Source organism: Balaenoptera acutorostrata, chromosome 10, assembly GCF_949987535.1.
Source record: "Balaenoptera acutorostrata chromosome 10, mBalAcu1.1, whole genome shotgun sequence".
Classification (NCBI taxonomy): Eukaryota; Metazoa; Chordata; class Mammalia; order Artiodactyla; family Balaenopteridae; genus Balaenoptera; species Balaenoptera acutorostrata.
Window position 1 is genome coordinate 70746793 of NC_080073.1, and position 14527 is coordinate 70761319.

The 14527-nt window shown below is 38.7% G+C and overlaps 1 protein-coding gene across 5 annotated transcripts in view; it reads right to left on the minus strand.

Annotated features, from left to right (window-relative positions):
• BTBD9 (BTB domain containing 9) overlaps positions 1 to 14527 on the minus strand; it is a 411304-nt gene that overhangs the window by 144841 nt on the left and 251936 nt on the right. For all 5 annotated transcript variants that reach the window (XR_009009550.1, XR_009009549.1, XM_057555121.1 and 2 more), the window contains exon 7: positions 2009 to 2118. Coding sequence is in view for 3 of the 5 variants with exons in the window: in XM_057555121.1 (XP_057411104.1) it covers positions 2009 to 2118 (110 nt within the window). In the remaining 2 variants the exon portion in view is untranslated. The remainder of the gene's footprint in view (positions 1 to 2008; positions 2119 to 14527) is intronic.

Here is a 14527-nt window from a genome sequence, read left to right on the forward strand (position 1 = left end):
AGGGGATCCCGCTGCAGGCCATCTGCTGACAGGTACACACACATATCTGCCTAGGTGCTCCTATTTGGTGGAGGGACGATGACAGACAAATGACTGCAGTGCTCTTTGACGTCAAGCTTGTGAGCATCATAGAAGAGGACTTGAAGGAAAGTGTTTGACCAGACACCAAAAACACTTCTTGCATCTCTGCAATCTTCTTTCATCCCCTGACATGTCTGAGACTATTATGGCTTCTGATAATGTTGACTAACTCAGTGTAGACAAAACATACAGACCAACAACAGCATCCCTCACTACAACTGATCCTAAGTTTCATTCCTGCAATGGCCTTTCATGCCAGATAGACCTGTTTCATGGATAATTACAGTGTCCACAAACCTGTTCTTCTCCAGTAAGAAGGGGGAGGTGTCTTCTATGCAGCATGCTCAAAATGCAGTGCACTGGGCTGAAGCCAGTAGCCAAATGCTCTACACATCCTGTGACTGAAGGTGGTTTGGTTTCTAATAAGATCCTTCTCAGTAAGGGTGCCCCTAACTACACAATCACATACACAGTGAAGCCTAGTCTATAAAACAACTTGGGCAGCAGGTGAAAAGGAGTGGCTTCCCCCAAACACCCCATCATCACAATTCTATGACCCTCCACGGAGTTAAAAGCCTTGATAATATCAGGTAATGCTTCAGCACTAACTTTCAAATGACTTAAAAGTCACAAAGATTATCAACATTTATATTTAAAACTAAAAATTACATCCATAGCAAAATTAAAACCAAATTATTTATTTTAGTTGAGCTCTAAAAGTTCTCTATACATTGGGATAATTTCTACTCCTGCTACTTTATTAATATTACTCTCCCAAATTTCCCTAAAGTAAAGGATTACATTTAGGAAACACACGGCGTTACGAAAATTTAGACTTTTGACCATTCAAAGAATTAGTAAACATTTGCAAGTTACTCTCATATTTCCCATTCTAGTTTTCACCATGTTTTTAGGACACAGTCAATATGGTCTGTGTCCCAGCATGAACAGGACTTGGAGAGGAGAGGAGAAATTAGTCCCTTTGCAAAGGTAAAGAACTACTTTATGTACACCAAGGCACTGGCATCTTATCCCTCCACTTGAACATACAGAGTCCCTTTTCAAAGAAAGCTGCAGTAAAGGCACAGATTCAAGGATCTACTTAGTTAAACTATGATCTTGATAGGAAATGAGCAAAAACCTGTGGGCATGGATAAAAGAGGTCTAGACAGGAAAAGCCACTCATGGTATCTGGAATGTTAAGACCTGGGACAGACTATACACAGAGCCAGACTAAATATTACCTAAAACAAAAGCAAAAACAAAACATAACAGAAAACAACCAAATAGACAACTAAACAAAAAATTTAAAATGCCCTTTCGAAAGATCAGCCAGGCCATATTTCCCACATGATAACTTAATTTTCATTACAATAATTTAGTTACTCTGGTCTTATTTAAATTTATATGCAGGCATTTTCTTGAGGTGAATTTGGCAAAGTAGGGCAAATATGGACTGCTGTGTCCATGAAAAGAAGATATTCTCATAGCTGAGCACACCATTCATATCAAATCAGAGGCCAAAATACCTGCATAGCCTTGGAAAGTAGGAGCATTGGATCAATAATATAGCAACTTCCTCCCTGACCCTACCTACCATTAAATATAGAAAAGTCTTTGGTCTGAGAGGCTTTGCCTATCATAAGCATTACCCACATAGCAAATCTGAATGAATCACTAAAACATTTTCAATTCTTAACTACTAGTACAATATTTACATTCTCTTAAGTTTACTGGAAATTATTATTTTGACTACTTCTAAAAATATAAGCCCTCTCTATGTCAGTCAGCCATAAGGCATTCAAATCAACCAGAGTTCTTAGTCAAAGCTGATTAAGAGGTGAATTAAGATGAGTTAATGGAATTACAAAATATTTGAAGATAAAATATCTAAGTGTATACACAAAAATATAAATGTAACACTTACCTAATAGCCCCTTCTCCAGAGTGAAGGTTTTGTTTGTAAACATACATTCAAAAGCCACAATGTGAAAAATCTTATTCACTGTGTTGTGAGTCCCAACTATTCGAATATACCTGGGGGTAAAAAGAAAAGAAAATCTGTTGAAGAAAATGAGCTTCCATCGTAACGAATCCAAAGATAACAGAATAAGATACACTATGTAAACATACAGTGTACCAGAGCATGGACTAAAGGAGACTCTGAATTGGCTTCAGACCCTGTACCTGCTCCTTAGGGCTAGCTCCAACTGAGCCTGGAAGAATTACAGCAAAATTAAGGAGGTACCACTTTCCAGAGAATGAAGTAGAACTTAGATTTGGTTTACCTAGAAAATCAAACCAGGGATTGTTCAGCTCAACCCCTGAATGTCAGTACAATTGTATATCCATGAGACACTTACACTGGAGAATAACAAACAGCTTCTATCCTTGCTTTGTGGTTAGGAATGTGCCTGTGCACAGGTGCACAAACACACACAAAGTCAAATGCTTTCCAACTCAATGAAAGCTTTCATCCATTGGATGAAATGCATGAAATCAATACTGCTTTCTTGTTGAAAGTAAAAATCCACGGAAACTACTGTAAACCACTCACAGCTTCTTGTATTTTAATATTGCTCCTGAATCCTTGTTAGGAAGTTAACCCTATATACTTACGCCAGCCCCCCACTTGACTGCTAGGAAGCCTTCTCCTGACCAGAGGAAGTGATCAGCAGAGGTGACCCAGCCTGCTCTGCAGCCTCCCTCCAGGCCACCCGGATCTGGCATCTGCACACAGTGCAGAGTTTCACAGGGCAAGTCTCGAGCCTCTCGGCCTGTTCACCCTCTCTGACAAACAAGCATTAACCTTGGAGCAACTTGCTCCTTTCACTCTTCAAACGGACCTGACGGTTCACAGGTTAATGAACAGACAAACTTACTCTTCTGAGTGTCACACAATTTCAGAGGGAATGTAATGTGCCACACACAGTCTTACTGGAATTCAAAAGAAGAATAAGAAGAAAAAGAACTAGATTAACTGATAACGCTCTCTCAAATTATGAACTATGTGCTCTGAAGGATGGGGCATACTAAACGAACAGATTTCAATTAGGAGATGACAGACTGGGCAAGGTTTTAGTAATATCTTCCGTCCGCTATGTAAAACAACCTTCCACTTAAGATGATACAATTTTACGTCTGAGTTAATCGCTGTTCACTAATTCGGTAATTTCCTTACATTTCTCGTCACTCCAAGTTAACTGTATAATGTAAATGCCAACTGTAAAAATTCACATAAAAGAGGCTATATTTGGGGGTTTTGTATCTTGGGCTATTCTCCCTCCTGTTTCTTCAAACCTGAATCTCACCACATTCCCTGTGCACCTCATTTAGCCACCTGCTCCTTGACATGAGCTGGTCGCTCATCTTCATAACCGATAGTAATGCTTTCTCCTGGACTGGCTGCTCAGTGTTCCCATATCCACTGCAGGGAGACACCGCTCTTCCTGTGTGGAGAGTCAGGGCAACTGCGGTGCTCACCAGAGCCCTCTGGGTAAGCAGGAGGTTGGCCCTGATCCGTTCTCTCAAGCCCTCAAGGCAGACAGAAGGTGCTGATTTTACTGGGTTTGGGTGGGTGGGTGGGGTTCATTTAAATTAGTTCTAAATGATCTGGGTAGAACGGACTGTGTGGTTCTTTACTGTAGGCAGTAACAGTCTCTCTGGGCTTTCTGGAGCGGAAGGGGTGTGTTAAGCCTGGCACCTTGGCCTGAATCTAATTTTGCCCATTTCCTTAAACCCACAGGAACTCAACAAGCATAGCACTTTCAACCGCACATAGTCGTGACAGTCTGAGTGCTGCTGTCTGCAATCTTGGAGGGAATGGAGGGAATGTGGTTTGGTGGAATTTGATCAGATCATTTTCCTGTTCCCTAGGTCAAATCTCTCAAAGGAGAGATAGCTCTCCTAATACTGTGCAAGGCAGAGGAGCCAGGAAGGGACTAATAGGGCCTTTCCCCACTGGCAGTTCTTAAGGTTAAATAGTTCAGGCTGACCTAAGGGGATGCAGTAATGTCCCCCCTACTTTCTTTTCAAAACATTATATGGAACCAGGCTCTCCTAGTTTAGATAACAGTCATTTCCCAAATTTTACCCTGGTGCAAATATCAGGAGTGGGAGAAAATACAGAACCTTCCCCTCCCTTGTCCCCCAATTATAGGAAACTGAAAATAAAAAATCGTACTGGAATACATTTTACAGCCTTAATGATAGTGTTTGTGATAACTAACAAGATAATATGTATGACTGCAAAAGCATTGAGAGATGCCTCCAGATAAAAAGTTCTATATAAATGAAGATAATGTTATCTCTGCTGCATAATCCTGAGGTCAAATTAGCAATTCACCACTGTACATCACACTTCCTGATTAGCCTGTTATATGTAATGCTCACAACAAGTTTAATTATTCTAGTTCTACAATACTTTCTAAGTCTACATAAAATTATAGCCTAATTTACAAAAATGGCATAAAGTCCTTACTCAAATACACATTTAAAAATGGTAACAAAGTCACAAGAAAGAAGCCATGCTCCTTTTTTCCAGCAAGGAATTGTTTAGCATAGGACTCTATCCTTTACTGAAGATCTTGACTAGAAATAGCAAACAGGCTTTAACTAATCCCCCAACTTCAGTGACTGGTAGGGCAGCCTGGAGCTCTCCATTAAGAACACAGGGGCCCTGTCCAGCTCAGGGGAAGGCATGCCCTGATCCATGAGCAATGTCTAGAGGAAGAAGGAGGCAGCACCATCAAGGTACCATCTTGGATCATAAGCAGATTTCCTTAATGGGGCTCACAAGGGAACATCCTGGAGGCAGAAGTTATCACTATCCAAGCTACTGAAAAATCCAAGAGCTGGTGATGGGAGAGAGTCCTCTCTCTCTTTCCTTTTTTTTCTTTGAAAAACAAAAGAAAACTTGCTTCTGGGTCATAACACCTAAACAGGAGAAGCAGATGTCACATTTCTCTGTCACAAAAGATTCTGAATAAGAGGTAAAACTTAAGCTTTTTTTCTTTCAACATCATCTCTCCAATGCACACTCAGACTCTGATTTAACCTGATAATAAGGGCAGTGGCAGCTAGTGACTTCATCAGTGTGCAGAGAGGGGCGCTGCTGAAAAATATGACAGCTATCCTTTGTTCTCTCTGAGGTCCTCAACAGCAGCTCAGACAGTTGGAAGATAATTAAAACTTAGTGCTGAGAAAGGCAGATATGCAACAGATTGGCCATTTCTTTTTTTTTTTTTAATTTAGTGTCTTTTAAAAAAATTTATTTATTTTATTTATTTATTTTTGGCTGCACTGGGTCTTCGTTGCTGAGCGCGGTCTTTCTCTAATTGCAGTGAGCGGGGGCTACTCTTCATTGAGGTGTGCAGACTTCTCATTGTGGTGGCTTCTCTTGTTGCGGTGCGTGGGCTCCAGTTGCACGGGCTTCAGTAGTTGTGGTTCGCGGGCTCTAGAGCGCAGGCTCAGTAGTTGTGGCGCACAGGCTTAGTTGCTCCGCGGCATGTGGGATCTTCCCAGACTAGGGCTCGAACCCGTGTCCCCTGCATTGGCAGGTGGATTCTTAACCACTGCACCACCAGGGAAGCCCCAGATTGGCCATTTCTGATGAGGATGAATGCTGTTCACATGAGCCCTGGTGTAACAGTCTGTTTCCAATATTCTCCTCCCTTCCTTGTGTTAGCTGTCTTCTAGTCACTGACAAAGACTGGGGCCTCAACACAGTTCAAAACAGGATGTTTCAATGCAGAAGTTTCTAGGAGCTATAATATTGTGGGTGAAAAGAGAGTCTTCTTTAAAAAAATGAAACCTAAACCTAAACCTTCCAAGGATAGCACTCTGAAATTGAAAGGCACTATAGAGTTTTGAAGTACTTGCTTTAGAGTCTAACAGGACCAGGTGTGTAGCCCAGCCCCATCGCTTAATTAGCTGTGTTACTTCGGGGAAAAAAATGTCTTAAACCTTTCTGAACCACAGTTTCCTTCTCTATAAAAGGTCAGTACACAAGCCTTATATGATATTTAAACGAGGTAAGTATTTAAAGTGTCTAATGCAGTGCTTGGCAGAGTAGAGTATCATTAAATAGAAATGCAAAGAGTAGGTTGCTGGAGGCGGCATTTCTTTTGGACTTCAAGACTGCTGGTTGTCTGGGAGAGCATTCCTAACTGTGGTTGTTAAAGTGGTGCATCCGCATCCATGAATAGGCAGGCCCAAGGATGGACTTCAAGAGCACGGGCAGGGGCTAGTCCTTACCCTTAGGGCCCCACAGGATATGTAGAAAGAAGCTACATTCCGAACGCAGATTACCTGGCTCTATGTTATTTCCTGCTTTAAGCCCCTAGTCTTCAGAAAAGTCTATTTTAAATGTTCTTGACCTGACTCGGCTCTGCATAAGGAAACAAGGGAAGAATCTTTTTCCCATATTTGGTCCAGCTACTCATGCCCACAGAAGAGTTTCTTTTTTGTGCTAACTCTGGAAGTTTGGAGTTTTAATTTATTAAGAAAAATAGCACTTCTTACAAAGAAACATCACAATACTGTGACCTAGAAAATTTCTGCCTTGGAGATTTCATTGTATTCCCTGCCTGTCCTGGGAAGGTACTACAAATTCCTATTTTTAACCTATCTTTCCATCATTTCTTGTCAGGACGCTACCGTATTTCATTTCTAAGTCACATACAATACATCTTTAACAAACTGAATATAGAAAAACAGCAACTTGTACACCCTCCCTTTAAACCCCTTGGAACCCTCTAGTCTTGGTATTCTTTAGTCTTTAGCCTACTTGTGGTTACAGTTGATCCTTAACCTTTGCCTCTAGTTATAAGATCATCTAACACTGTACTGAGCAGGTTCTGCTACAAGATAAAATTGAATTCAGCAAAAAAATTTTAAATGAGCTCTCAAGGGATCAACTAAAGCCAAAATCCATCAGAATTTTATTCTTCGGTAAACAAAGTTTTATTCTCAAATTGAACTTTACATTCTTGGGTTAAACAAAGATGCTTGAGAAAACCAGGGTTAGCCTAAGACTGGGATCCTTAACAGCACAAGAAGGGATCCTCAACATTTTGGCTCTTCCTCTGAGGTCTCCATGGAGAACTCTGCAGAGAAAAACTGTTCTTTGCTGTGGCCAGAGGCAGTCACCTGACAAGAACTTTAGCTACAGCATTTACTAGAGACTTAGGACCATGTGGGATTTGAATTCACCATTTCCATGATTTCCTATTTGACCTTTCCTTTCAAGGAGATATGAAGAATGTACATAAATAATTCTCTAGCCGAAAAAGCTGGAAATGTATGTGGGTTTCCCCAGTATGATATTTTCTTCTAGTTCTAGGTACCAAGTTAATGCTCTTATAATCAAACCACAGACCAGAGGGTGAAGTGACTTCAGGTCTTGTTGCTAAGGCAGCAAGTGGAAAACAGTTTACTGCCAGAATGACAAAAAGCTTCTAGAAAAAGCATGTTGTGACAGAACAGATTTGTTACTCTTAGAAAACCTTCCCTCTGGCTGATCTGTGGAGCTATAGATTCTCTTCTACTGACTTCAGCAAGGAGCCCCAGCAGCATTTGCTTATTTGGGAGAGGAAGAATTATTGAAAGGTTAAACACTCTGCCAGCGTTAGCCTAAGCAGAGGCTACTGTCTCAGAGAACAGCCCTGATGCTGTCTGACCATTACCCCTGCAGAGGGAGCAATCATGTTCCAGCAACTCCACTATTCAACCTGAAGGGCAAACAAAACAAGAAGTCATCTTGTTTTTCAGAGAAAATTGATGCTATACAGAATCAAGTATGCAGAAGGGATAAGATCGGTAAATAATTACTAACACAGCATAACCCAGTGCTACCCAAAATAGAAAGTCATTCCAACATTAGAGATAAATACTTAAGTGTTGTTTTTTATTTGAGGGAAATGTGCATTTTTAACAATAGGCTTTTTTCCCCCACCCCCAAATATGCAGAACCTAAAACCTGCCATAATAATATGCCTTCAATCTATGAAAACATATTTGAAATTAATATCACAAAAGAACTTAATTATAGTATTTATTTACATAAATCATATGAAAATGATATAACCTGTAAATTTATTTAATTCATTTCTATTTTCTGCTTGCACATTTACCAGCCAATAGCCTTGTAGGTATACTGAGTAAATGTGCTATTAATCAAGATTTAATAAACACTTACTAGGTACAAGAAATTCTGCTAAGCACTGTGAGGAATGGACCAGGAAGACAGGACATAAACCTTCATCTGGAGAAGTTTATAGTGCAGTTTAGAAGGTAAGACTAAAACCCATCAAACTGTATGATTTTTGACAGGACTGAGCTGAAAGAATGACCTAGGTTCTAGTCAGAGCTTCACAATGCATTAGGTATAAAATTGGGGGCAAGTTCCTTAATTTCTCTCAGTCTCAGGCTCCACACTGGTAGTAGTGGTAAGGAGAAAGACATAAGAGCCTCTGACCTATTCACAAATGGTAGCCTAACCTTAAAACACCAAATTTAGCAGCATGAACTTTAAAAGTCCTCCCTGTGAACAAAACAAAACATAGCTAAAACAGAAATAATCCCTTTCCTGCCCCGCCCCCCCACCCCCAGATGATCACAGTCTTATCCAACAAATATTAACTGAGTATTTACCATGTGTCAGCTACTCCTGCTAGGTGCTGGGATATGGGATTGAACACTACAGATAAAATCTATTCCTCATGGAATTTACATTTCAGGTCAGGAGACAGACAACAAATAAAAAAATCAAATAATTAGCCACTGGTTGGTAGGTGATCTATTTAGCATAGAACTTCATAGACAAACTTGCTAAACTGGAAGGATAAACAGTTATAAAACCTCTCCCTGCAGGAATAAAAGAAGAGTCAAATGGGAAGGCATGACTAGCTCTGATTGAGAATATGGATATACCGTAAATGAGTCTGCGATATAGACACAGTATACCTATTATACATATTTAGCAGGATATAGGCAAAAATCTAACTAAGTAGGTTTGTTAGGGTCTGGAAAGAGGAACTGATTTGAATTTCGTGGGAAGAAATGTCTTATTTTATTTATTTCATGGTTTCGTTTTCTTTTTATCTCTGCATTTTTTCGGATTGTAATTTTCAAGGGATTATAGAAAGACAAAATGGCAAGTGAAAGATATAAAATAAAAAATGAATAAGGGAGAGAGGGAGGGAGGGAGGGAAGAAAGGAGAAAGAAAGAAGAGAGACAAAGGGAGGAGCCAGAGGAGGGAGGGGGAGGGGAGGAAAAGATCATGAATATGTATAAACCAATCCCTTCTTCTGTCTGTTATGTACTATTGTGAACAAATACCCATGTGGGAATACTGTTAACCAATTTTATTACTCAATAAAACATCTGAAACCAACACAAAGTATATTTTAAGAAATAGAACTAAATTACCAAAAGTTCAATATTTGCATTTTTTCATTAACTTTTCCCCTAGCCCAAGATGCTGGGAGCGGGAGAGAGAATTTCACCAGTTTTATCTTTAAAATGGCTGCATTATCTTTTTCAGTTTATCCAGTAGGCTGTGCATTTCCACGAATGTAGACAAATGAGTCTAATGGAATTGTGCACTAGAGAAAAAGTAGAAGAAAATTAAATCTGTTAGTTTCCCTATGAATCTGTAAGAACTCATTTGGTGACTATGACCTGTAGCCAGCCTGCTTTAGGATCATGATGGGTAAGGGAAGTTTCTCTCTTTTTTTTTTAAACCTAAGACTATGGTAGAGATATGCCACTTACTATAACTTAACATTTTAAGGGCTGGAGGAGCCTGTCCTTTTTTTTCCTTTTAGAGTGGAAGATTAAATACAGAAGGAAGAGAGGCAAACAGAAGGAGAAAGAATTTGCCTCTCCCTGAAGAAATCTAAGAATCCTTCTAAGAATGTAAACATTTGACACATTGAGAAATAAGACAGGAATTGCGTAAGATGGTTAGAATAACAGAAGTGAAAACTGAGTGACAAGTCAAGAGAGTAATAAAGAGAGCATAGGGAGTAAGGAAACCACGAATCTTCATTCCGGACCTCTGAGAAACTAGCACTGGAATTAAAATAAAAGCTACCAGCTTCTGAACACATCCCATGTGCTAGCCCTTGCATGCATTATTTCCTTTCATGGAAAACTCATACCCTACACACTCATACAATCAGGCTGGAGATTTCAAATCTCAACAGAACACACGTCCCTCAAAGCCTCTGTACTCCTTATGAGCTATGTAAAGAAACCTGTGTTCCAGGCAGTAACAGCTTCTAACAGAGAACTAACTGAAATATATTTGGAGAAATATATATTTCTCCAAAAAATATAGAAATATATATATAAGAATATATAAGAAATATATATATAAGAAATATATATATATATTTGTTTTCTCCAAATATATTTGGAGAAAACAAGTTCAACCCAGAAAAGCTACACACTTGCCACCTACTATCCCCAGACTTCTATGCTCACAAAAAACTTCAGGGACCCTCCTTTGCCCTTTGGGAAGTTCTCGACCTTTACCTAGAGAATTGATCAGGGAGAAAAAAAAAAAGATCCAGAGATTTACTTAGCACATAATTCAAGTATCAGCATAACTAGGTACAAAGTTACCAACCAGAGGCAGAGTAGTCAAAGTAAACAAAAAAAATACTACAGAAAACTTGAGAAGAACACTCACACCAACAGCACAGGGAATGCAAATGATAATAGGAAACAGAAGTATTTTTGTCTTGGGTGCCAAAACTGGTGTGGCTATGTTCTGTCTCGGGGTTCGTTAAAGCCGGAAGTGCATGACTGATTTCGCTGTAGAAGCCTGTACACTCCAGCTTCCAAACAGCATGAAGGATTACTAATTTCAGCACTACTGGTATAAGAGATTTTGCTCCTAAAATCTGTCAATGTGTTAGAACTTTAATACAAGCAAAAGAGAAAAGAAAAGAGCAAGATGTTCTGAGTGGCACTATTTGGTGACCTACAGAGTCTGCAGCTTATAGTAGGGGCTGAGCAGACATGAGACAGCTTCAAACCTAACAGTCTGCCCAATCATTTTAGAAGACATTTCCCCATACTCATGCCTTTTGTGTTAGAAGTCCTAACCAAACCTGAAGCCTGAAGCCTGTCCCAAACCATATTTCTACTGGATTAGCAAGCAGGTTGGGAGGTGGAGTAGTTTGGCAAGGATTTTTGTTTTCCTTCCCCAAAGCTTCTTAAGAGTTCAACCATTCATGACCTAGACTTTACTGGTACAGCATTAGTGCTAAGTCAGTGATCAGAAAGAAAATGTCAATCCTTACACTTGTCTGAGAAATTCAAGGAAAGAAAAACTTATGAGAGAAATGCACATAAACTAAAATGTATACTTTGTAAGAGAGGGTTTATTTTTTAATAAACAATGTAAATATTACATTACTAGTAGTCACTGCTACTGCTGTCGTGTTTGGAATCCTCATTAAAATAAAACAAAACTGGCTTAACTATTTCTCTTTCTTCTTTTACAAAGAAACTTTTACACATACATAGTTAAAAAGTCAAATAGCCTATAAGATTTATTATGAAAAATACTCCCCCCCCATGCTCCATTTCCTTCTCTCCCCAGAGGCAACTGTTCTTACCTGTTTTAATGGATTATTTCAGGATTTATCTCACATCTATAATTATCATGCATTTAATGCTACTTCTTGATTTTCCAGCTTTAGGCCTTACCTACCAATCTACTACTATGGAAGACAACTTTTTAGCTCTCTCCTCCATATGTACCCTTTTCCTATCCCCCAATTTAGACTGTATTGTAACTTTGGTTGAATCAATACTCAGTGTTTACATCATGATTATGTAGATATTATTCACAACTAATATATGGAGTACTTTCCTTTCCTGCACATTTTCTTCCCTACTAAGAGAAAGAGCCTTGATTTTTGGTTGGAAGTAGTTTTCTTTCAGAATTTTGAAGGTCTTACTCTACTGCCTGTCAAGTTTCTAGTTTTGCTATTGAGAAATCATTATGATACCTGACTTGATTTCTCTCTTCCTTTTTCGCTCTTTTATTTTTTTAATTTTAAAAACATGTCCCGTTCTGGAAACATGCAGATTTTTCTCTGCTTCCCTAGTATTATGAAATTTCATGATGCCTTAGTATGGGTCTATTTTCTTCTACTGTGTTGGGCACTCAGAAGGCCTTTGCAATCTGGAAATCCATGTATTGATAATTCAGTTTTGGTAAATGTTCTTGAATTATTGTTATTGACTTCTTCCTTTGCATTTTTTTTAACCTCTCTTTATGGAACTCCTAGTTTTGAATATTGGACCTCCTTATCTTTACCTGTATTTTCATACTTCCTCTATCTGTCATTTTTTTGTGATTTTGTTCCACTCTGTGGGAGAGTTCCTCAACTTTATCATCTGTGCTCTCTACCGAGTTTTCCATTTCTGCTTTAATATTTTAAATTTCCAACTGTATTTCTTATTCTCCAAATGTTCCTTTTTTATGGCTTTTCCTTCTTGGTCTAAGATTGCCATATTTAACCTCTCTGAAGATAGCAATAATTTTTTTTAAAGTTTTCATCTCCCTATATAGTTTTTTTTTCCTGTTTGTTTTAGTCTTTATGTTTCATATTAGTTTCCTCAAATGTCTGGTTGTCAAGAAGGTTGTCAAGAAGGAACCTAGACATTTTCCTCAAGAGGAAATTCTGAGAATATAGTTGCCTGAATGGGTCAACTGTCAGGAAAATCTCACTTTCAGATCCTTTAGCTCTTCCCTCTTAGACTGATTGAATTATCTAGAAAGATGTTTCTAATCCTCTGCATGGGAAATACGGGCTTGACTACCAGAGTTTCAGAGTGGTGAAACAGGGTAGGGGTATTCGTCTGAATGTGTGGCAGGGGAGATATTACTGAAAGGTAGGGTCTAAGCATCAGACCACCTAATCTTCCTATAGTATGACCTTTCTAACCTATGCATGGTTTCCCACTTTAGAGACCTTCTGTTTTACCTGTTTTATCTTCATCAAAGAATAAATTTCCAAAGTCAGATAGAGAAAGACAAATACTGTATGATCTCCTTTATATGTGGAATCTAAAAAAGCCTAACTCATAAAACAGAGTAGAATGGTAGTAGCCAGGGGCTGGGAAGTGAGTGAAATGGGGAGATGTTGGTCAGTTGGTACAAATTTCCAGTTATAAGTTCTGGGGACCTAATGTACAGCATGGAGACTACAGTTAACCAAACTGTATTATATATTTGAAATATATATTTGAAAGTTGCTAAGAGGGTAGATCTTAAATGTTCTCACCATTAGGGAAAGGTACTTCTATGAGGTGACAGAAATGTTAAATAAACCTACTGTGGTGATCATTTCACAATATATGTGTATCAAATCATTAGGTTATAACCTAAATGGGAAAAGAATTTGAAAAAGAATAGATACATGTATATGTATAACTAAATCACTTAGCTGTACACCTGAAGCTAACACAACATTGTTAATCAACTACACTCCAATATAAAATAAAAAGTTAAAAAAAATCACTATGTTATATATCATCATGTTTAGCTTAAACAATGTTATATGTCAATTATATCTTAATAGATCTGGAAAAAAAATAATACATTTCCAGTTTTCTATCAGAGTGGGGAAGAAGCAGTCAAAGTTCTGTGAAGTGGGGAAGAGAAGCTAGAGCTCTTAATTGTTTCATAAGTACATAGTTAACTAGTCTTCTCATTTTAGCCCCTTCCTACCTATCTCCTTCATCACAGCTTCAAAGGTGCCTGGTGCCCCTAACTCCTAAGTCTTCGAGGATTTAGTGACTTAGGATTCAGTTTTCCTGAGCCTGTTAAATCATTTACCAATTGTTCATCTGCCTGTTTTTAATCTCCTCTTCCCATTTTCTTTATCCTTATAGATTAACATCTTAAAAATTCCTTTACTGTCATTTTAGTAGGATCTTGTTCTGAAGCATGTGAGAATCAATGTGTGTTCATTCTGCCAACATTACCTGAAAGCTTAACTATTTTTCACAAAAGTATGTCCATGCCTGTGATTATTCCTATAAGGATAAAAGTTCAATCAAGGATCTTTGCCGGACTTACTGAGTCTGAGACCTTGGATCTTCCAAGCTGCTGTGGCCACAAGGGGACACCTCTAAATCTGTCTGGTACTTAGGACAATAATACAGGAGATAATAACCATTCTTCTTCATCTCCTTCCCTGTCTTCAGCCTGAGGGCTACAACTCTTTTTTCTTTCTAGTCTTGAAATAACATTTTCCCCTTGTTGCTGCTCCTCCATCCCCTTCCTTGTCCCATTCCTTCTACCACATCGTCATATGGTTGTCTCAGATTATTTAGCTATTTTATCTTTTGGACTTGTTTTTCACTAATTAAATGTCCAAACAGGGATATGTCCAGACAGTCCCGTAAATTATCACCATT